The 24,471-nt window shown below is 39.2% G+C and overlaps 1 protein-coding gene across 8 annotated transcripts in view; it reads left to right on the top strand.

The window, feature by feature from the left end:
- The window catches only part of AFF1 (ALF transcription elongation factor 1), a 247,651-nt gene that overhangs the window by 170,658 nt on the left and 52,522 nt on the right, over positions 1–24,471 (top strand). For 7 of the 8 annotated variants that reach the window (XR_008296249.1, XM_053217153.1, XM_053217150.1 and 4 more), the window contains 4 exons: positions 8,958–9,002; positions 14,213–14,299; positions 15,238–15,274; positions 18,727–18,778. Coding sequence is in view for 7 of the 8 variants with exons in the window: in XM_053217153.1 (XP_053073128.1) it covers positions 8,958–9,002; positions 14,213–14,299; positions 15,238–15,274; positions 18,727–18,778 (221 nt within the window). In the remaining variant the exon portion in view is untranslated. The remainder of the gene's footprint in view (positions 1–8,957; positions 9,003–14,212; positions 14,300–15,237; positions 15,275–18,726; positions 18,779–24,471) is intronic. The other variant, XM_053217151.1, reaches the window with a different exon arrangement.

Below are 24,471 nucleotides of genomic sequence, written 5' to 3'. Positions count from 1 at the left end.
GCTGACTGCAAATCTGTGAATGGCTAAGTGTGCTAAGTGTTATGTGGGGCAAGCACAGAGCACCGAGGAAGAAACTGGAAACTGATTCACATAGGTGTGTGTTTGGGAGAAGGAAAGTTACATTGACTGTACTTTGAGTAAAAGTTTTTATCCCTGTTTTTTAAAAATATCAATTATGTTTTTATTAACAGATATATTTTGTGATCCAGAATTTAAAAGATAAAAATATGTAGTGCAAATCTTCCCACTGCTCCACCCCTGTAGCCACCTAATTCTCTTTTCTACAAGGCTGATGTCACAGGCTTCTTGTCTGTATTCCCAGTAGTAGTTTTTTTGCATGGCTAGTAACTACATACATGTTCCCTTCTGTCACCTTTTCATTTATACAAATCCTGGCATATACTGCACCTATATTTTTCCCTCTTGCTTAACAATATGTCTTAGAGATTACTCCCAAATCAATACATGAAGAGAGTACTAATTCTTTGTTATAGCTACATAGTATTTCTGCGTAAGGGGCATGTACCACAGTTTTCTTAGCCAGTTAACTTCTGAATGGGCATTTAGATTGTATCCAGTATCTTACTATTTGCAAACGAGGCTGAAGTGAATAGGTTTGTACATATGTGTAGAAGTTGGTGCTATAAGTCAAATTGTTGTGTCTGAGTATGGGAAATTAGAATTTGGGGGCGGTTGCCTAATTGATGCCTTTAGAAGTTGTGACCCTTTACCCTCCCACAAACCAGGGTATTAGAGTGCCTTTTGCCTCATGTTTAACAGATACAGTATCATCATTTTTTTGTTTTGCCAGTCAGTATGTGAAAAATAGTTTCTATGTAGTCATAGTGTTTTTGAGGAGAAAACAATGCAAAACAGTTTCCCTTTTGTCCCTGGTATGTTTATTTCCAGTAGTTTGTTATTTAAGACATTGACTTATAATTCCTACAAGCTACAGTATTTAGGAAGTCTCTAAAGCTCTAAAAATTGGAAATTTATATTCATGTTCTGAGTTCTGAGCCTGAAAACATACCAGCAAATGTTTATTGGTTGCCTCTGTGTGACAGGCATTGTGTGATTGGTGGTTCACCGAGGTAGTACTCGCCCCCGCTCTCATGGAACTTGTGATCAGGAAGTAGCAGAGATGATGCTACATGAGGTGCTTTAGCAGTATAGAGAGCTGTGGGAGCACGTGAACAGTTTTGGGAGGGAGGGATTGGGGAATCTTTTCCAAAAGATGTTTTTTAGGCTGTGACCTGAAGTCTGCATGGGAGTTATCTGGACACCAGTGAGGGAAGAGAGTTTTAGATAGGGACAAGAAAAGTATGAGTCATCTAGCTAGATGGGGATTGGTGTGCAACAAGTAGATACTACAGGCTGAACCGTAATCCAAAAGTTGACCTGTGTTTGAAGAAAAATAGCATGAGCCATATCTTTTAAAAATCAAACTGATAGAAAACCCTCTTGAGGTTTCTGTCCACACCATTAAAGAAAGCCTTAGGGTGCCTGAGACACTTAACTCAGTCCGTTAAGTGTCTGGTTTCAGATCAGGCTTTGCCCTCATGATTTCATGGGTTCAAACCCCGCATCAGATTCTGTGCTGGCAGCACAAAGCCTGCTTAGCATTCTCTCTCTCCCTCTCTCTGTGCCCCCTCCCCCACTCATGCTGTCTCTGTCTCTCTCAAAATAAATAAATAAACTTTAAAAAATGTTTTAAAGAGAATGCCTTGATAATGTTGGCACCAGGGATTTCACATATCCCTGGGCCTTTTGAAAGTTTTTAGAGTTTCACATTTGACCTTCATACCAATCCTGTGAAGCAGTTAGGTTTGTTAATATTATCCCCTTTATCACCATGAGGAAATAGTCGCAAAGAAGTTGAATCTCATCCAGAATTGGAGAGCCAGTCCTCAGCAAGGCCAGAACTAGAATCCAAGATCTTTTTTGACTTCCTTTGTCAGCATGCTGCCTTCGCGCTCCCTGCAGTTCCTGGTTAGTGATAACTAAGCCTTTTTGAGACTGGCATTGTTATAAAAGTGCTGCTCCGTTGAAACTTGAGAAACTTAAAACACAGTATTGCAAGAGCCTCCAGGTCTCAGTGGTGAGGTATATTTCTTCGTCCTGCTCTTTTTTAGCATATTAAAACAAACTGTGTCATGCTTAGAATTCATTTACTAACATATTTTATTTTGGTATCTGTGTATTTCCTTATGATTACACAATGTCATTCCAAGAGCAGTGAGAAATCAGACTGAGGCCAGCATTGCTGCCTTTTCTGGTCTGAAGCCGTGTAGTAGGAAGAGGCAGTTAAATCTGAATACCAAAGCGCTTCTTTGTACAAACAGAAGCAAGACATTGTTTTTCAAAGAATGTTTTTGGTCACGTGTAGGACAACTGGAGTCACATCTCCTCCTTAAAATGCTAATATATTTGCCTCTTGCCTGAAGGTTGAGGTTTTTGGAAAGGTAGTATTAATATTATGAAACCAGGCTCAGTCACTTCAGAGCATTGTGTGACTTTGGATATGTAATTTAATTTCTCTAGAATTCAGTCTGGGATAATACCTACCACAGAGGTTAATATGAGAATTGGAGCATTATACGGAATTTTGTCTGATTTTTTTTGTTGTCAAAGTATAATTGACATACAATATTCTATTAGTTTCAGGTGTACAACATAGTGATGCAACCTTTATACATTACGGAGTGATCACCATACTAAATCTAGCTGCCATGTGTCACCATGCAAAGTTGTTACCTATTATTGACTATATTCCCTATGCTGTACATTGCATTGCATCCCTGTGTCTTATTTATTTTAGAACTGGAAGTTTGTACCTCTTAATCCCTTTCCCTTATTTCAGCCATCTCCCATCCCACTCCCCTCTGGTAACTGAATTGTTCCGTGAGTCTGTTTCTGTTTTGTTTTTTAGATTCTAAATATAAGTAGAATCATACAGTATTTGTCTAATTCTGACCTCTTTCACTTTGCATAATACCCTCTAGGTCATTCACATTGTGACAAATGGCAAGATTATGTTTTTCTTTGGCTGGGTAACATTTCATTGCATGTATCTACTGCATCTTTATGCCTTCATCTATCGATAGATTCTTAGATTGTTTCCATATCTTGGCTATTGTAAATAATGCTGCAATAAATGTGGGTTTGCTTATATCTTTTCAAATTAGTGTTTTTGTTTTCTTTGGATTCTTTGGGTAAGTACCCAGAAGTGGAATTGCTGCATTGTATGGTATTTCTAATTTTACTTTTTGAGGAACCTCCATACTGTTTTCATAGTGGCCACCCCATTTTGCATTCCCACCAACAGTGCACATGGGTTCCCTTTCCTCCACATACTCACCAACACTTGTTATTTCTTGTGTTCCCCCCCTCCCCCAAATGTTTATTTTTGAGAGAGAGAGAAAGAAAGAGCACTAGCTGGGGAAAGGCAGAGAGAGTGGGAGACAGAATCCAAAGCAGGCTCCAGGCTCTGAGCTGTCAGCACAGAGCCCAATGTGGGGCTCAAACCCACAAACCATGAGATCATGGCCTGAGCCGAAGTTGGATGCTTAACTGACTGAGCCACCCAGCCACCCCTTCTTGTCTTTTTGATAATAGCCATTCTCTTAGGTGTGAGGTGGTATCTCATTGTGGTTTTGATTTGCATTTCCCTGGTGATCAGTGATGTTGAGCATCTTTTCATGTGTCAGCTCTCTTTATGTCTTCTTTGGAAAAATGCCTATTCAGGTTCTGTGCCCAATTTTTAATTGGATTGTTTTCTGGGTAGTAGTTGTGAATTCTTTGTGTATTTTGGATATTAACCCTTACTGGGTTGTTTGAAAATATCCTGTCCCATTCGGTAGTTTCCCTTTTTCGTTTTATTGATAGTATCCTTCATTGTGCAAAAGCGTTTAGTTTGATGTGGTCCCATTTATTTATTTTTGCTTTTGTTCTTGCCTGAGCAGACAGATCAAAAAAAATATTGCTTAGACTGATGTTCAAGAGATTACCACTTACCCTTTTTTTTCAGGAGTTTTATGGTTTCCGGTCTTGAAGTCTCTAATCCATGTTGCGTTTATTTTTGTGTATCGTGTAAGAAGGTGATGTAGTTACATTCTTTTACAAGTAGTTGTCCAGATTTCCCAGCACCATTTATTTAAGACTGTCTTTTTCCATTTGTATGTTCTTGCTTCCTTTGTTGAAGATTAATTGACTGTACAAGCATGGTTTATTTCTGGACTCGATTTGGTTCCCTTGATCTGTTTTTGTGCCAGTACCATATTGTTTTGCTTCCTATACCTTTGTAGTGTCGTTTGAAATCAGGGAGTATGATACTTGCAAGCTTTGTTCTTTTTTCTCAAGATTGCTTTGCCTATTTGGGGTCTGTTTTGGCTCTGTACAAATTTTCATACTATTCTAGTTTTGTGAAAAAATGTCATTAGTGTTTTGGTAATTTGCACTGAATCTATAGATTGCTTTGGGTAGTATGGGCATTTTACTTTATCTTATTTTACTTGTATTCTATTTTGGGGTAGTATGAACATTTTAACAGTATTCTAGTCTATGAGCATGTTATGTCTTTTTATTTTTGTGGTCTTCAGTTTATTTCATCAATGTCTTACAGTTTTCAGAGTACTGGTCTGGTCTTTTACTTCCTTTGTTAAATTTATTCCTAGTTGTTTTTTTTTTTTATGTGATTTAAAATGGGATTGTTTTCTTAATTTCTCTTTCTGATAGTTATTAGTGTATAAAAGTGCAACAGATTTATGTATATTAATTTTGTATCCTGAACCTTTACTGAATTCTTTTTTTAGTTCTAATAGTTTTCTGATGAAATCTTTAGAGCTTTCTATATATATATATATAGTTTCATGTCATCTGCAAATAGTGATAGTTTTACTTCTTTTCCAATTTGGATGCCTTTTATTTCTTGTCTGATTGCTATGGCTAAGACTTCCAACAAAAGGGGCAAGAGTGAGCATCCTCATCTTGTTCCTGATCTTAGAAGAAAAGCTTTCAGCTTTTCACATTCGAGTATAATGTTAGCTGTGGTGTTTCTTTTTTAAGTGTCTACAATAAAGGCTATATCTGCAGTTGATGGGTACATTTAGTACAGTAGCTTCCCCCCCCACCCCCCCACCCCCGCCAAGCTAATGATGTTGCATCTTACAATAAATGGTATCAAATAGAAGAAATAACAATACATAAAAAGGTTAATGCAATGTCAGGTACAATATGTATTCAGTAAGTAGCTGCTATCATTTTATTTTCAATTGAATTATGGTTCCTGTGTTAAGTCCATACCTTTATGGGGAAGCAAGGTCAGTCTACATACAGGATACCAGATTTGTGAGGCAGTCAGTAGTAGGTAGGCAGGAAGGAAGAGCTGCATTCCCCTAGGAACCTAGATACTGCCTGTGAGAGACAGCAGTGGGATTTGTGGTTGTAAGTGCTAAAGGTCACTGTCTACACCGTGGAAGCAGAGCTGGACAAAGAAGGACCTGCAGACTAGAATTTCTTGATTCATGCAACCAGCATGGATTATTGTTGTTGCTTTTTATCATGTCTTGTGCTTTGTGGAGGTCTTACCTGCAGATCTTCAGCCTTAACTAGGCTGTGCTTTAGAGAGGCTGATTGTTTACTATTTGGCTGCAGTGTTTGTTACAGGGACCTGGCTTCTCTGAGCAGGAGTGGCAGTACTCTGCTGGAGACCCTGTGGCAAAAGTGGATTTTAAGGAAAGGATTAGGCCATAATGGTTTGTTGAACTTCCCCTCCCTTTTTGGAAAGTCTCCTTCCAGCGGCCGACTTGGAGGTGCCAAGATGTACTTTATTAAACACAAGAGAGCCTGTCCTTACAGCTCTTTCTCTGCAGACAGATTTGAAATACCTGCTCTAGTTTAAGAGTCTCTAATTTGAGCCAGAAGAAGAGTAGAGATCTGAATTTCAGGCAGATGGAACATAAAATGGGCCCCTGTTATACAGACTCTCTTTATATATCTCTATTATAACCTCCCCTCTTTTAAATACAGTTTGAAAAATATATCTTGATAAAGGGGAATTAACTCTAATTCTGTAACTTATTCTTAAATGGTTCAGTGTAGAAGTATGGGTGGGAGAGAAAAATACAAAGTAAATACGATAGAATGCCAACATTTGGGGAGTTTGGGTGAATGGTTCATGGGAATTTCTTTTATTTTTTTTGTAATTTTTCTGTAAATATAAAATTATTTCTAAAAAAAAAGTTGAAAATATCGTGAGCATCTTTCCATGCAAGCTCATACACTTATATTATTATTTTAATTCTCTGACACACTGCTATATAGATGTACTATAAAGGTCTTTAGCTGGATTCCTATTGTCGGGCATTTGATTATTTCCAGTTATTTGCCATTATAAACAGTGCTGCTTGGAAGTCTTAAAAAAATTTTTTTTAAGTTTATTTTGAGAGAGACACAGACCACATGAGCGGGGGAGAGGCAGAGAGAGAGGTAGAGAGAGCGGCTCCACGCTGCCAGCACAGAGCCTGACGTGGGGCTTGAACCCATGAAACTGTGAGATCATGACTTGAGCCGAAACCAAGAATTGGACACTTTAACCAAGTGAACCACCCAGGCGCCCCAGGGAGGTCTTTAAATATATCCTCATGTATTTGGAATGGAATCCCCACATCCCTTTGAAATACTCCCACTTTCATAATGGGAACATTCACAGTAAATTAACCAATTAATGCTTGAACCTAAGACCTTATTTATAATTTTAAATGGGTTAAATGGTGACTCCTTAGCAATGTTTATCTTATCCAGATACTAATAAATACTGAGCTATAGAAAAATTTCTTCAATTCCGCTTCATCTCATATAATAACTTTAGGGACAGCTTGGCGGCTCAGTTGGTTAAGTGTGTCACTCTTGATTTCCACTTAGGTCATGATCTCACGGGTTCATGAGTTTGAGCCTTGCATCAGGCTCTGCACTGACAATGTGAAGCCTGCTTGTGATTCTCTTTCTCTCCCTCTCTCTCTGCCCCTCCCCCGCTCAAAATAAATAAACTTTAAAGAAAAATAAAAACTTTAGAAAAAAAGAATCTTTTAGTGACACGAAACATCTTGGCTAGGTATTGACTCCTTGAATAATTAAGTTCAGAAAATCGTTTAGTGTCCTGAAGTTACAGCTTTTTCATCTCATTCTGTTGGAAGCAGTGGAGGAATCTTTTACTCTCTGATTCCTCACTTTCATTGATTCCCAGATATGTTAATTGGATTCCCATTCTCATTCCAGGAACAGATGGGATGAGGGGACTACTTGACCAGAGTCAGTAGTAATATGCTGTATCTCTGTTGTGTTGATCCACCTTCAGCTTATAATTGTTATTTGTCCTAATTATGCATGTGAAAAACTGAAACCATAGAATACTCTTAAATTTTATCATGATGTCAAAACAGCATTCATTTCTGTTCCTGACAGTTGTCCTGAAATGTTGGGTTATTAGTATTTGGTCCAGTTTTTAGGCATCTCTTAATGGTTTTGAAAAACAAAAAGCAGGTAAGCAAGTCTAGTGTTTGACATGCATAATGCCTAAAGGCAGAGCTGATAGGACATGCGGACTAAAGGGATACCCTTGATTCTTTGGATGTTACCTTCTGACCTCCAGAGCCAGTCAAAAATATCAAACTGCAAACATTTCAACAAAACTGCATGAAATTCACGTTTTAAAACCTGACCCCAGGCAAATTAAATTACATTTGAACATTGACGGATCCGTTCAGTTTGATTCCATGGCAGTGTGAATGTTGTATGCTCTTTTCTTTCCTTTGCCTTCATCCTTCAACTGGAATGGTGGGTTAATGAATCGTAGATCGGGAATTGGCAACCAGTGCTGTATTAAATTACACTCAGATCAGAAATGAGAGCCAGGAAAAGAAGCCTTTCATCTACTCTCCAGCTATGAGGCAGGTATTGGACCAGACAGACTGGGAAGACCAGTAACGGGAGGAGTGTGTGTTGTAGAGAACTTGCCTGGGGCACTTGGCTGTGAATTGACACAGAGCAAAAAGTTGCTTTTCCAGGGAAAATCATGAGGTCGTGGGATTTCATGTCTCTAGTTAAGGAAAAATGATTTTTAAAGTTTTTTTTTTTAAAACTTTTGCATTTTCTTTGCACTTATAAAGACTGTAAAAAGACATTTCCTAGACACCATCTGTGGTGGTGATATTGGTGGCAGCAGCCGTCATTTGTTTAGCTGGAGATAAGGAAGAGAAGTCTAAGTAGTAGATCTTTTATCCAAGACACTAGGAAATCTGTTTCTCCGAGGGTCTTTCTCTGAGGAAATACATAGTATGTGTTTGTGTGTACACACGTGTATGTGTATATTTGCGTATATAAGGTGAAAATGCTGGCTGGAAGCAGGGGCGGAGACACTGAAGTGAATGTCTTTACCTTAAAGTGAATCTTTGGCCAGTTAGAATATTACAAAAAAAAAAAAATCTGTCCGGGATTCGATGTTGGCCTTTTTAACTATGAGGTAGGTGTTCAGATGATTTCCATCTTTGTGTTCATTTTACTTGGCTCACAGGACACATGTTGCTACGAAGCGGCAAACTGCGACCCCAGTTTTATTTCTTTCTGCCTCTACTTTTGTTATATCTGTTTTCCCCATAGATTTACTAATTTGCTAATTTTCATTAATATACACGTTTTCCTTTGGAAACTTTGGTCTGAGGGTCAGAATTAGTCTGCCATTGTCTCCTGCAGAACCCCCTCCCTGCCCATTAAGTCAGGTTAGTCTCTGGTCTTGTTTTATCCAGAATGTGAAGTTCCTAATACTTAGCTAGTAAAGGGTGGCCCTGAGGTGATTCCACTCACCAGAAGGTTGCAGTATGAATACCAGCGTCTACTAATACCATCACCCGAGTTCTTTTTGTTTCTGTGCTAATCTTTCCCTTCTTGGTTTTCACTTTCAGCAGACCTACTCCAATGAAGTTCATTGTGTTGAAGAGATTCTAAAGGTGAGTTCATTTACTGTTTTTCATTTGAAGAAATGTTTAAGGAGGTGGGCATATCTCCATTTACTTTGACTTTAATGAACAGTTGCCATTTCCATACCCCTTTAAACTGTTCCCCTCCTCATACCTTCAAATGCAAAATAAACCAGAATAGTAACAGAAGGACTCTTAAAGCATTATTGAGCTCTCTGACAGATTCTATTAATTAAAATGAAATCTGCAAGCTGCAAGGCATTTGTCTCAGGTTTTTCTGGTGGGTCATAAATACCCACAAGAGTTGCTCACTTCTCAGAAAGGAAAGCCCTCTGTATTGAGGGGTTAAATGGTGCATGATTTATACCTCTGGGTGTTTTGTAATGGATACTTGCTATGTATGGCCTCATCTTCAGTGAGACCATGAATTTTTAAAAGAATGAAGAAAAACAGTAGGAAGTAAATGGATATCTATAAACTTACCTTGAAGGGTTATTTTTCACTCTTGTTTCTTGAGATGGTGCTGTGAACATTTTTGCTGTTTCTACAGATACATCATTGAACCCGTTATCTGTTGGTTCAGGGTTTTGTTTTGTTTTTTTCCCCCCACAAGGACAACAGATTCTTCCTAGAATTCAGTTCCAGGAAAAAAATAAATTAATTCTCCTCATGAACCTGTATGCTTTCATTTTATCAGAGAGGAATTACATAAACTCTTTAGTTTCTTACTTTGGCTTCAATTTCCAGGAAATCTAGAGCTAAATTGAATGCTCAAGTACTATAATTGTAATAACTAAGGGTTTTGTTTATTTCTCATTGATCCTCTTTGGCTTTTAACTTTCTTCCATGTCAGTGGAAGCATGTTAGTGCTATTCTTGCTTTATCTTTTACTGTAAGTTTTCTGATTTTTTGTGAAGTAGAGATCTGTATGACACATGTACCTATTCATTTGTATTTTCACCGTTCGCTTTTCCTCAAAATATATGCTTATCCAATTTTTCCTTTAATTTTTTATTATAAAGTATTAAGTGGGTGGCATTGAAACCAGTAATTCTCACTTGCAAAAAAAACAAAATTTTTTTTTTTCAAGGTTTGTTTATTTTTGAGAGAGACAGAGACAGGATGCGAGTGGGTTAGGGGCAGAGAGACAGGGAGACACAGAATCCAAAGCAGACTCCAGGCTCTGAGCTGTCAGCACAGAGCCCTACACGGCGCTTGAACCTACGAACTGTGAGATCATGCCCTGAGCCCAAGTCGGGCCCTTAACTGACTGAGCCACCCAGGAGCCCCTCACTTGCAAAGTTTTTGACAAAGGTAGTGTCTAACCAGATGTTCAGATATTTGGAAAGCAGTTCCATCATTTCTGTTTTATAATTTTTGTCCCCTACTTTTATAGTTGGAATCTTCTAAGAAATATCTCTAAGGAAACACACTTTGTACTGCTAAAATTGAACAATTTTTATGAACAAGCAAGTAAGATTAATAACAAACAGGTTATGTTGGTTAAACTTTTGTCTCATCCTCTTCTGATATTTCTGAAATCCTTTGGTGTGATGAGTAATAAAACAACAAATGACTTAGTTATAAAATATGGCCTTAGCATTTTCTCTGAAAGTGTGTGTGATTTGTTTTATAGATATTTCAAAAGTAAATGCAACAATATAGATTACTTGTCTTCTGTGTATATCAAATGTTGCTCTTAGATTTTGATGTGTTAATATACTCCTCATGAAATCCCTTATTTAGGATGATGGTATTAGAGTATCAGACAAGCAGTTTTAATTTAATAAACCTATTCATCGTCCCTCCCCTCTCCGCCAGTGTCACTTTCATGGGTTCTTGCTTACCTGGAAAGGCATGAAAGTGAACAGTTAATGCAAGCTACCAGGTGAGTATTTTCATTTGAAAATCATAGGGAGAGCAAATAGAAGGATATCCTGGACTGGGGAGGGGCACAAGCCTTTGCAGAGTGGAGACTTAGAGTCTTTCCCCCTACACTCACCCTCTCTTGGGGGCTCCAGCCATGTTATGTGCACTCCTTGGGCCTCAGTTTCCTTGTTGGCAAAATGAAGGCCCTGGGCTAATAGATGATCCCTAGGGTCCTATCTAGCTCTCACTCTCTAGTGCTGATCCAGGTACTTTCCTCTGCCTCGTGGTTCATGTTCTTCTCTTTTACCACCAATTTATGAAGATTGCCAGGAATCCTAACACAAATATTTCTGATGGGTGATAGAAGCAGTAAATAGTTTCCTCACAGAAAAAACAATCATAGAAAAATCTTTCTTGGTTCTCTGGTGGAAATATGAAGAGTGGAAGTGTTTTAACAAAGGCCTATAATTCCTGTAGGCTGATGGGGGAGGAAGATAGCAGACAGTACTGGAGATTAGGAATTGGTCACACATGAGTTCCAGACAGCGGACTGTGCCCTCGTGTCCTCAGTGGGCGTAAGGCAACAGCTCGGGTTTTCTACTTACAGTGGCATGGCCTGGACAGCCTCCTGGGGAAGTCAGCACAGTACTCATAGACAGTACCTCAGCGCAGCATTCTAGCAATTCTGGTACAGTGAGTGGTAGCACTGTTACTTGTTCATTCATTTTTGCAACAAATAGCCCCTAAGCCTCAAGTACTTTTCTAGGCACTGGCGATGCCACGTGAATAAGACCTAGTTCTTGCTCTAATGGGGATTACAGGAGGAAGATAATTACATAATAAAAATATCAGGTATTGATGAGTGCAGTGATTCCCATAGCAGGCAAATGAAGAGGATGAGCACAGGAAAGAATGCAAAAAGCCTTGAGGTGGGAACAGGTTGGTGTATTCGAGGAGCACCAGAAGTTAGAGGAAGCAGACAGTGTGTCTAGAGCAGAGTGAGCAAGGTAGAGAGCAAGGAGCAACATCTCTGTGGCACCTGGAAGCTAAGACCCAGGCAGGTGCCACCTGATTTACCCTCATTCGTGTGGTAAGTCATTGTTAAGGTAGGGAGCGAGTTCATGGCCTTGTGTGCAATTCTGGGCAGCCTCCTTGCCTTATGGCCCCAATTCTCCTAAGGCCTAACTCCCTCCAGTAAGCCAGGCATTTAGGGAAGTATATAAATTCTTTCAGGCTGTTGGCAAACAACTTAGGTCCTGAAAGAGTTTATGCACTTTCCAACTGCCTAATTTAATAGCTGGGGCAGCCCTAGGCATTGTGAGCACAATGGACATTTTCTGGGAATAATTGGTAACTAAAAGTCATAGATGCCATTGGGATTCTAAAGAAATTCTTGGAAAACAGAAGGGGGGATACTTTCAAACACCTCAATTAATTATATTTTTATATTGTAGCATTATAATGATCCTGTTCCTTAAAGGATAGTCAAATAAATAAAACAGCAGGGAGCTCGCTTTGGTGCAGTATTGAAATTCTTTCAAAACTAGACTTAATTAAAAGTTGTGATGCTTTTAATTTATTAAGTACTTTTTATGACCATGTATCCAAGCATTTTACATAAATTACCCTCATTCTACTTAGAAAAATAAGTGGTCTTAGTTCACCCCTCACTGAGAACAGAGGTGCAGAGAGCTCGGGGACTGTAGGCTGCCAGGGCTGGTGAGGATCAGTTAGGATTCCAGTCTGGGACTCTGGCTCCAGAGTGGTTGCTCTTTCCATTATATTCTCGGACAGGATTCTTCCTTTGTGCTGAACAAAGCAGATGGTTAGTCAGTAGGCATGGACATGTCTTCACCTTTAACAAAAATTACTCAAGAAAGCCAGCATCAGTTACTCTTCTTGTCACTGTGCCAGGTCATTTATGTCTGTCCTGGGGTGATAGCCACCAAGAGAGTGGCTGTGGGGAAAGGCAAGGGGAAAAGTGCAGAGTCTGGGAATGGAAATACTTGCTAGAGATCCGTCTCCAGTTGTTCAAGGATCAGATGGCATTTCTGTGGCAATGGAGAGGTTGGTCCACACTCTGAAGAGAAATGCTATAGTATACAGTGTGTTATACAGGTGAAGTAATTCAGCAGGAAATCTGGGGTCACGAGCTTGCTCATAGGGAGTCGCCTGTCCATCTTTAAGCCAGTTTACCAAGCAAGTCTGAGATGTGTGGGAATGAACTTCTTTCTCTTAGTTAGACCGGATAAGCGAAGGGGCCCACACCCTGTGCTCTCAGCCATCAGCTTCCTGGGACACCAAATCCGGTCATTTCAGACTTCAGTTTTCTCATCTGTAAAACGAAGGGGTTGATATTCATGATCTCCAATGCCATTTTAAGAAATTGTGTGTGTGTGCACCTGCATATATTTGTGATTGGACATATTTAATCTGACATTCTGTTTAGGGCCAGGTTTTTAGCAAAGCAGAGTATAAGTCATGAATGCACTCAGAAAAAAAAGAATTCATGTCAGGATATATATATATGTATTAATTTGGAAGATCTAAAAATCTTGCCTCCATGAAAATAGTGAATAGAAGTGAAACTTCTGTTGCTGGAAAGGGAACGTAATTTTTAAAGGCCCTTTCCTCCAAAAAAGTTCATATGTACTAATAGTGTGTATCAGGGAAGGGTCAAATCCATTAAAACTCTCCCAAGTGGAACAAGTGACCTGAATTACTTGTTTGCTTAAGTCAAACAGGAAAGTTCTTCTTCCTTTGAACTTAAATAATTCCAGGAAATGCAATAAAGAAGCTGAGGGAGAAAGAACGCATTGAGTAGAGACTCTGTGTTCACGGTTACATAAGCTCTGTTAATACCTATTACTGTTTATATGCTTTATAATATTCAGTGTTAAGACCATTCATGTTCTGCATTCTTGTTTTTCTTCTTTGAACTGATTACTGTTTTGTGAGTTGGAGATCTTTGGTGTTTGAACATAGCCCATTAAGTAGGGGTTTTTTTTTAAAGTAAAATAACTTTTAAGATTTCACTTTTTATTTACTATCAACCCACTTTAAAAAGCTGGGGCGCCTGGGTGGCTCAGTGAGTTTAGTGTCCGACTTAGCGTCCGATCTCACGGTTTGTGAGTTCGAGCCCTGCGTCGGGCTCTGTGCTGACAGCTCGGGGCCTGGAGCCTGCTTCGGAGTCTGTGTCTCCCTCTCTGTCTGCCCCTCCCTTGCTCTCTCTCTCTCTCTCTCTCTCTCTCTCTCTCACTCTCACTCTCAAAAATGAATAAATGTTAAAAAAAAGTCTTAAATAAAGTTAACTTACATAGCAATAAGTGTTCTATTTATAATTGTTCATCCCTTTCCAAATCTCTTTCCAGGAAATGACCCATTCATGGCCGCCTCCTTTGACAGCAATACATACGCCCAGTACAGCTGAGCCCTCCAAATTTCCTTTTCCGACAAAGGTAACTCCTTACAAGTACAGTAGGCACTGTATCCACATCAGTGAAAAGTCTTAAGTATTGCTGTGAACCAGATTAATCTAGCACTAGCTGTTGGAATCTTTGCAGATAAGGTTAAAATTGCAGTTAATTTAGCGCTTAAAATGCTTCATAATGTTTTCAGACACTTCACTCTCCACAAACTATGTCAGTAAGAACATCTTACATTTGTACCAAGTTTTATAGCTTATGAAAGCATTTAGGACTTTTCAGTAAATTCTCTCATTTGAGACTCTTACAAATGGGAAAACAGAAGTGCAGGGAAAGTAAGTAAGGTGAGTGTCTGATTCCTAGTTCAGGTCTAATACATACATCTTCCACTTCTTATACTTCCTAATTTTCTTAAAGTTTGATATGATCATCTACATTAGCGCTGGTTTTAGTAACAAGTGGATCAGTTGCTGACTTGCATGTTTCATTGAAGCATTTGTGAACAATGAATTTTAAACACTGCCGTTTTCCTTTGCTTATTTGTACTTTTGGATCTCCTTGGAGCTATAGAAATGGCACCTTCAGATCTGTGTTTTGTCCAGCTTTGTATGCATGTGCATTGTTAATATATTATAGCTATTGCTTTCCATGGTATTGTTTTCAAAAGAGGTTATATCTACCCAAACCAGAATTTGCCATGTTAGATACTTTCCATATTTTCTCATGATAGTTTTTAAAAAATGTTCATTATTACTGGTTTTAAGGTAAACCTTATGCTTTGCATAAAATAAAATAAAATAAATCTATCTTTGCTGTAAGGAAAAGTAAACTCTAGGAAACAGGAGAAGAAATAAAACCTATTTTATGTAAAAATTAGATTTATCAGTGTTCATCAGACTTAGTGGTGATGCCACGTAAGATTTATAAACCTTAGTATTTTGAGAACTGGAGATTTTTATTTTTCTTTCTAGGATTCTCAGCACATCAGTTCTGCAACTCAAAACCAAAGTAAGTAAATTGCGTGGAACTGATTTTTGCATTGAAAAACAAAGCATAGTTTTTACTGTTTTAATATAAGAAAATTAATGAAAAATGGCCTAGCACAGATGAGGGCTTCCTCTGTTGAAAGAATAGGAAAGGAGGGAAAACATAAAACTGTTCCTTGGATGGAATTTCAGATTGTTGCAAAGAGTTAATGAAGAGGTCGTAGTAAAATACTTAACAAATATAACGTGTTATAATTATAACAATTAGCTGTATATATAATTAATATATAATTATATAATTAGCTGATGTGTGCTACACATTTTGAATGTGACTCTCAAAGCATTATAATTCAGGAATTATATATAAGAATAGATTGGGGTATTTTGTGTGGTTCTTGTGTTGTTTTTTTTTGTTTTTTTTTTTTTTTTCCAAAAAAAAGTAAGAAATTTGTATAAGGAATAGAGCACACAGATGCTTTAGTTTTTCCTGTATGTATTCACCCTGTAATTCTTGTTTGTCTCTCTTTATGGATTGTAAATAGTTGGGAATTTAGGGGGAAACAGAAGTAAGCTAACTAGGTCTAGCCTTTCTCTTCATCAGTAACCCCTTGGTTCAGCAAATTTTTTTGTGTCCCAACTACGTACAAGGCATTTGAAACCTTCTAAAAATGACTCAGGTATTTGCAGTCATTTAGTTTAGTAATATACGGTGAGCATCCAAGTTACGAAGTGCTAATCTTCAAAAAATCGGGCTACCAAAGTAGGATATGTATGTATGTCAGGAAAAGATTGTTCTTAGATATTTCATGGAGGTGACTCTTTCTCAGATCTCCCCACCTCATTCTTTTCCCTTACTTACATTTTTCCCTTTATTATTCTATTGTTTAAATTACAAGGATGTGGGGAGAGTAGAAAAGGTGAGGAAAGCAAGAAGCAGAATATCCCTTCCTCTAGAATGGGAGTGGGCCCATCATAGCCTGAGAGTCCGTCTGTTCTGCAACTATATTTTGTAAAGGTTTTATTAGGACACAGCCTTACCATTCATTTATTATTATGCTACAAGGTACAGCATGCAAAGTCCACAATATTTACTGTCTAACCTTTATAGAAAAAGTTCGCCATCCCCTGCTCTAGATGTTGAATAAGATCTTCAATGAATTTATTACTGAATTTCCCCTACATGCAGAGAAGTAAACCTGATCATCTTGCCACAGTATTGTATAAGTAGCAAGGTAAAATTAACAGAAATTGGTGGCTTCTTGGGGGAGATGGGGAAATCTTTTTTTCTCAACGTCTTGGCTGCCTATACAGAGACAGATAAGCAGTGAGAGTGGCACAAGTCTTAGATACATTGCCAGCTTAGCTGTGGACAGGAGTAGTATGTGCCCCTTTTACTTGTTGCTCTCCCTGCTCCCCCTTTGGTAGGTCTGCCGGTCAGGCAGATTGTATGCCTTCCACTGGCTTACAGCTCTGATGATTGCTCAGTCTTGGTTTAGAAAGATTCCCTTTAATTCTTTGTTTGATTTCCTTCTTATAGCAAAAATATAGTTGAAGATGAGCTGGTAAGCACTTTTTTTGGCTGCGGATGGATGGCCCTCTTGGCCACTGGAGTAGCATGGGCTGATTCCCCCTTGTTCTGATACGTTTTCAGACCCTGGCAGGACTCCAGTAGATCTTGGCTCACTAGATGCTTACCCTGGGGTTTTTCCTGCTGCTGTCACTCTGTCTGTTGGTGTTCTGGGGAACCTTGTTCACTTTTGTGAGACTGGCCTTTGCAGGGCCTCGTTGGACCCTAGAAGGGTCTAGTTGTATGTTGGATGAAGAGGGAGTGGATTACGTGCCGATTTAGTGATCAGAAAAGTAGAATTTGACATGTGTTTCTCAAAGTATGCTCAGCAAGAGAATTCAAATTTCTTGAGAGGTTATCTTCAGGTTTTAGAGTCTGTAGAGAATGAGGTGTGAGGGTTTTACTTGCATGCCCCAGTATTTATGTTCACAGGTTTGCAAAAACATGACTGCCTGAGGATAACCAAGCCTCGTGGTGCTTAAGACCCAGTGAAGACCACTGTATGGGAGTCCCTGTGATTGTGTTGAAGAGTGACCTTAGCCCCTCCCATTTGTAGTCCTGCCTCCAGCTTTAGCCCCAAGGGGAAGCAGTTCAAAAATATCATGGAAGAGCTGCTGCCACCATGAGGACAGAGTGATTAATTGCAGGGTCTCCACATGACATTTTTGGGAAATCTTCAACCGTGTCTTAAAAGGCACCCATATTGCCATTCCACTTCAAGTTCTGTTTCAGCTATTACCTCACACCTAGAGCAGGCTCCCAGCTGGTTCGTTTCCTCCACATTTACTATTTCCCCATTCCCTTCTAGGTTCTATCAGGTGGCACCACTAGACTAATCTTTCTGAGGAATCTGTCATGTTCCTGTTTAGACCTTTGGCGATGTCTCATTGCCTAACAATGTTATAACTTACCATCGTGGCATCCAGTGCCCTCTAAAATTCAACCTTCACCCATCTTTCTGTGGTGTCCACACCTTTTGCGCCCCGCCCTTACTGTTTCCAAATCTGTGCCATTTTAAATCTTCCCTCTTCTTTGCCTTGGCTCACACAGTCTCTTCTGCCGAAGGCCTTCCTCACCCTCCTGTTTCTCTATGGCCAGAGCAGTCATTCTGTCAAAATCTCCCCCATCTTTTGTGACACAATTCATTTTGCTCCTTGACTAACTTGCCTTCTTTAGTCATAGTCAACAGACCATTCCCTAGATTCCTGGTACAGTTAATTTATATGATTGATTTGTGTACTCATCTCACACTGCCTGGGGTCATAGATATATATTTGTGTGCCTGTCACGTGTTCCTCAGTTAATTGTAAGCTCATCGAGGACAGGATCAAATGCCTTGAACATCTTGTATCTGTGAGGCATTCTGCAGATAGCTGTTGAATAAATGAATGGGGGCAGGTGTTGAATAACGGGGGTACGGATGAGAAGGGGAGCACACTTGACCAAATACAGAGGCTGAGAAAAGGGAGTGCTAGCAAATCACTGAAAGATAGGTGAGGTCAGACCAGGTGAGAGTGAGTGCCGCCCTGTCATAGTGCTAACATGTGAGCCGCCCCCCACAACCCGACGTCAAGGAAAGTCAGGTTCCAGCACATAGGAAAGTTACCAGCCATGTGGCAGTGTGTGCTGCAAGCAGTTCTTTTCTGTGTTTTTGTTCTGTTCAGGATTCTTTGATTCTGAGCAAGTCTACTCTAGAGGTGATGTAAGTTATTATATAATGGTGAGATTGTACCAAGTGCGGTGTGTATAGCAAGCACTGTGGTTGACTGAGTTCAAGTATACTAAACGATTAGGTGGAAAAGGTGAGGACAGCGGTGGAGGGACAGCAAAAAAAAAAAAGGGGGGGGTATAAGAAACTCATGAATATATCTCACTGTGTTGCTTTGATCATTTTCCTTTCCCCACAGAACAATATGATACATCTTCAAAAAACCACACTAATTCTCAGCAGGGAACATCGTAAGTAAAATGCTTTTGTTTATTAAGAGTTTATAACGTAACATTGTAATTTCCCACGTAAATCTATTGCCTAGATTTTTTTGCCCTACTGCTTTCAAGTAATGGCTTTCTTTCATGAACTACCACTGCTTTGTAAAAGGAAGTAATACCCTAGATTTATGCTTGGATTAAGTTCTCCTGTTGAGGGTTCAGGTTCCATAACAGAGTTTGCCAAGGGGTTTTCTCAAAAGAAAAGCATTTGAGCTGTTATTTACATATTAACTGTGGAAAATAGAAGGTTTTAGCTTAGTAAAATTCAGTCTCAAATAGCTTTGGCTTTAGGAAACAAATTTGGGGGGATGTGTACAATTTAAGATTTTTTTTTTGCCACTTTTTTGGCCTAGTTTTAACTAATAAAGAACAAGTCCTGTTGCCCAGCTGTTCTTTATTAAGGCCAAGTAAGTCCAGATACATTTGGGGTTTTTGGAACAGTTTGAAGTACATAATAAAGATTTTTAAATCAGCATTTTGACCTAATTTGTCATTTCTTGATGGTATTAAAGTAATATTTCTTGCTTTTCATACAACTAGGAAGGGTTTTTAGGAACTAGGCGATACTCCTTCAGTATCTAATCAGTAACTGACCAGGAGCTGCCAATCTCCCAGAATTTGAGGTTCGAGCTCCAGCTTTGCTCTGGGCACAGTATTTGTTCCATGTGCTTTGGAAGGAGGCATTGCTGTGGGTTGAATTTTTAAAAAGCTGTGTAGTTGAGGCAAAGAGGTTATTTTATCTTTTCACCGTAACTCTGAATGTGAGACTGGACTCAATCCCTGTTCCTAAGCACCAGCTCCTCAATGGAATTTGTTTTCATTTCTCCAAAGCAAAATCAGAAGGAAAAAAAAAAATATATATATATAACATGATTTTTTTTTTTAAAGATTAACCTATTATAGTTTGAAGGGTGGACTTTTCTGTGTGTGTAATAAAAATTATTTTATTTATAGTACTGGCAGATGGTGAACATTTGCTTGTTTTTATTGTCCTTTTACCAGAAAAAATGTTTAACCCCTATGTGCGTTTTCTTTCCTTTTTTCCCTCTTTTCTGCTGCTGCTGCTGCTTCTGCCTCTTCTCCTCCCTTCCCCCTCCCCTCTGGCGCCCCTCCTCCTTCTCTTTGTCCTCCTCCTCCTCCCTTTTTAATTCTTCTGGCTCCTAAATTCTGAAAGTATGGAATCACTGACTTAGATTACATTGAAAGGAGGAGAGTTTTTAAACCAGTTGATGGCTGGTAGAAAATAGAAATTATAGATCCAGGGACCACAATTGCAATAATTCTGTGGAAGCTCTAACTTCCCCAGGGTTGTACACCTTGTACTCTTTGTAATGGTTGGTAGTAAAGCCCTTTATACAATAAAAGGCCCTTGTCAGTCCCCTTTGGGGACTGTGAGGAAGGGGGAATTAAAGAGCCTGCATCCCCCTTGGCAGTTAGATTAGCAGGGAGGAGTTCCCCAGGGAGCAGCGCTTGGAGGCAGCAGCACCAAGAGAAGGAAGCCGCTGTGTGCCTGGGCCTGGGGGTAGAGGAAAAAAGGCAACTCTGGTATGAGCTAGGCCTGAGGGCTAGGCAGCCTCAGACTGAGCGGGCCAAGGTTACAGCTTCCCACACCAATTTCCATCAGCTTTCAGGCTTGGGTAGTTGGGTAGACCATTTTCTCTGGCAGTTTTGCTCCTCAGAGGAATAGGCAGTTCTCCTGCCGAGTTAAACCACTGAAGTCAGAGGTGCCTGAAAGTGTATGGCAGGTAAACTTCTGTCTTGTGACATGCATAGTGCTTTCTTCGTAGAACTGTTCATTTGCCAGAAATAAAATCATGTAGGAAAGAATATTTATTATGATCCTGATAGGTTGAAGGAGGGGAGGAAAGCAGGGCCTGTGGAAGGTGAAGAGGAAAAGGAAGCATGAAATAGGAGAGAACGTAGTCCCCAGGCTCAGTGGAATAATGAGGGTGGTATGGCTGTGGTTGGATGGGGGTGGGGCTGGTGGTATCCATAAGTGCCAAATGTACCTGGGGGGGGGGGGGAGGAATCACTTCAGTGTCCCAATTAATTTGTAAAGTGCAGTCGTAGTTTCAGATCTAGTATGTCACATCTGTTAGTGCCCACGGGTTAATTTGATCTAGCGTCAGCATTAAGGTTCTTTGACATGTAGTTCAACGATTTGAGTGGCACACAGAGTACCAGAGGGATGGCCTAATGTACTTTGAATGTGAGGAAAAAAAAAATGTTAATTTTGGGGTCGTTTGTACTTTGGTTTAAAAAAATCAATCCAGGTCTTAATGCTTTTTCTTTCAGTCGCAAATATTTTGGAATCCTTAGAAAAGTGGAGTAGTGCATGTGAAAGGAAAACAGAGTGACCCAGTACTGGAGAATAAGTTTGTGGAGAGTCTGTATTAACTCTTAACATCTGTCCGGGCTTGGGGTGGGGAGCAGGGCAGGTCAGCGGGGGCCATTAGCTAGGTGGTGGAAGGATGTAGGTGTGAAAGAAATATGTGCTGAATCCCTTACTTTTTAATCTCTGAAGTTGAAACTCTCAAATGATGAATTCCTTCTGCCAACCTTTGCTAGGGAGTGAATAGCTATGATGTTAGCGCTGTTTGCCCTTAAATTTAGGGGAAGCGGTATTGATTTAAGGCCTCCTGACTTTGGAATCCTTTTCTAAGGCTTAGATCTGTTGAGTTCCCAAGGCAAAGTGTAAGGTATAGCAAAACCTTGGATTGCGAGTAACTCGGTCTATGATGTTCTGCGACACGAGCAAACATTTCTTTTTTATTTTTCTTTTTTAATTTTTTTTTTAACATTTATTCATTTTTGAGAGACAGAGACAGAGCATGAGCGGGGAAGGGGCAGAGAGAAGGAGACACAGAATCTGAAGCAGGCTCCAGGTTCTGAGTCGTCAGCACAGAGCCCAGTGCGGGGCTCGAACCCACGAACTTCAAGATCATGACCTGAGCCGAAGTCGGTCGCTCAACTGACTGAACCACCCAGGTTCCCCACGAGCAAGCATTTCTAATGAGTTTTAACTTGATAAATGAATGATGTCTTGCAGTACGAGTAGTACATAATGCCGAATGTGACATGATCACAACTGAGCCAGTGGTTCTTGAAATTCACTTTGATACATCAGTGCTTTGGATTACAGGCATGTTTCTGGAACAAATTATGCTTGCAAACCAAGGTTTTATTGTATTTCCTTCTTCTATACACTTATGTCCTTTTATAATTCCCTTGTTGTGCAGCCAGATATAGTTGACCAGTGTCATTGTTTTTTGTCAGCCTCTCAAAAGAGATCATGTGTTTATTCTAGAAACTACAAAGCACTTGAATAGGTGTTACCGTGCTAACTTCTTTCTCCCTTCCTACCCTACCTTCAAATCGCAAGTTTTTACTAGAAGGTGTCCTCCTTTATTTTTATTGGTTCCGCTTCCAAAATCATCAGTATTTATTGGGACTAAGAGGCAGAAATTAACCATTTTAGCAATTTGCAATTTTTATTACTCACATGGGAAGTTTCTTCTGACATGAGAATATCTGGATATGAAGGCTGGGATTGGGATGGTCCTGGAAGTTTGACAAAAAGGAATTTTGCAAAGTTAATAAAAGCTGGGAAGAGTCTGATACCTTTTTAAGTGAGTCTGAGTTTTCATCTCTTGCTCAAAACATTATTGGTTTTTAAATATCTTGGTAAAAGAACTAGGGAAAACCTATTCTATCAGTTTATTATAATATAAAATCATCACTTCAGGACATTTGACAGTTGAAATGTCCCAGAATGAAGTCTAAAGAAGTGGCTTATCTGTACCAGTTCATCTAAATCATATGTAGCCTAAGGAAATTATTATTATTATTTTTGTTTTTACTATTCGCTGATACACATTTCAGAAGAAGTAGTAGAAATCACCCTAATGTGCATAGCTTATAAATTATCTGTCACTGAGGTCACACTCCTATGGCCTTATTCACAGTTCTTCAAAACAAAGAACAAATATTTGTGCTGGTCACTTATGTGTTGGTAGGACTACATTAAAGTTGAGCATCACAGAATGTAAATGGAGAGCCAATTTTTAATGATAATTCTCAGTACTCAGGACCAGGTGTTGCTGGAGAAGAATACGCTTCATATTCATTCCCAATTTGTCTGATGAATTCGGGGATATTGGTGTTCATAATTATTTTAGTTACCTAGGTATTTTAAGAAGTGTTAGTTTTCAGGAGAAAAGGTAGAATTGTAAAATGAAAGCAAATAAGGATTATTAGCATTTTATATTTATTTATTCTAATTAATTTATTTTTTTTAATGTCTATTTTTGAGAGAGAGCATGAGTAGGGGAGGGACAGAGGGACAGAGAGAGAGAGGCAGATAGAGCCCAGAGCCTGACACGGGGCTCAAGCTCCTGAACTGTGAGATCATGACCTGAGACGAAATCAAGAGTTGGAAGCTCACCCAGGAGCCCCAAGGAATATAGCTGTTTTTAAAAAAGGAGTTAAAGTTTGCCATGCTATAGAGAAATGAGAATTTATAAAATGGAGTATTAAAGAATTTCTTTAAAAAATTTTGTGTGAAAATTTATTTTAGAGCATAAATTGGGGAGAGAGGCAGGGCGGGGGGAGGGAGGGAGAGAGAGAGAGAGAATGAATGAATGAATGAATGAGAATGAATGAATGAATTTAAGCAGGCTTCACACTCAATGCGTGAGCCCATCACAGAGCTCCATCCCGTGACCATGGATCATGACCTGAGCTGAAATCAAGAGTTGGACCCTCAACCAACTGAGCCTCCCAGGTGCCCTGCCCACCAAGAATTTCTGCTCTTAAGTGAAAGCAAACAAAAAGAATCTTGGTGTGCAGTATTTTACAAAAATCTGCTTATTTCAGAATTATAGTCCCTCAGGCACATTAAACCAATATTTACAAAATACTGAAACTCCCAAATGTAGAATCACCTCTTTTCCTCATTTGCACTGTGCTGTGACCAGCACCTGGTAGAATTATGGTCTCTTGGAATAATCATTTTAACTCTTAGATTTCTAGCTTTAGTAGATGATATTCTTGAATCCCTTGGAGGGTAATATTTGACTTAACATTCTATACAAGCTCATGCTGGAAACTTGCATAATATTGAAGGGATATTCTGATGAGGCTATGAAATGAAGCATACTTTAAATAATTATAAAAATAATACTAAGGTGCTAGAAGATTGTCCTCTTCAAAGTTTTCACCTTGGAGCTGAATTTTCCCAAATGATCCAGCCACGGCTTAAACTACTTAGGGAGTGCCCCTTTAGGATAAAATATACTGCTATATTTGGTCTTAGACCAAAGATAAATAAAATGGACCAGAAGAATAAATTTATCGCTTGTCTGTTGTATAATAGGTAAGTGTTAGGAAAATGAGTTTCTTCTACAAAAGAAAAATGATTCTCCTTATTTAACATGCTTTAGACCCCAATTATATAAATCTTATTCTGAGGGCTTGGCTCCAGGTGACTTTGGAGATATTTCTAAAAATCGCTTCCATTTATGCATTGAGTGCATAATTAGTGAACACATGCTGTGTGCCTGGTGCTCCTTTAGGGACTTGGAAACAGTGGCCAATAAGACAAAATTCTTGTCTTCCACATCTTGTAACTTAATGCCGGTGGCATGTAATACAGACTTGGTGAT

This window comes from Acinonyx jubatus, chromosome B1 (assembly GCF_027475565.1).
Source record: "Acinonyx jubatus isolate Ajub_Pintada_27869175 chromosome B1, VMU_Ajub_asm_v1.0, whole genome shotgun sequence".
NCBI classification, from domain to species: Eukaryota; Metazoa; Chordata; class Mammalia; order Carnivora; family Felidae; genus Acinonyx; species Acinonyx jubatus.
This window is presented reverse-complemented; position numbering and strand designations above follow the sequence as displayed.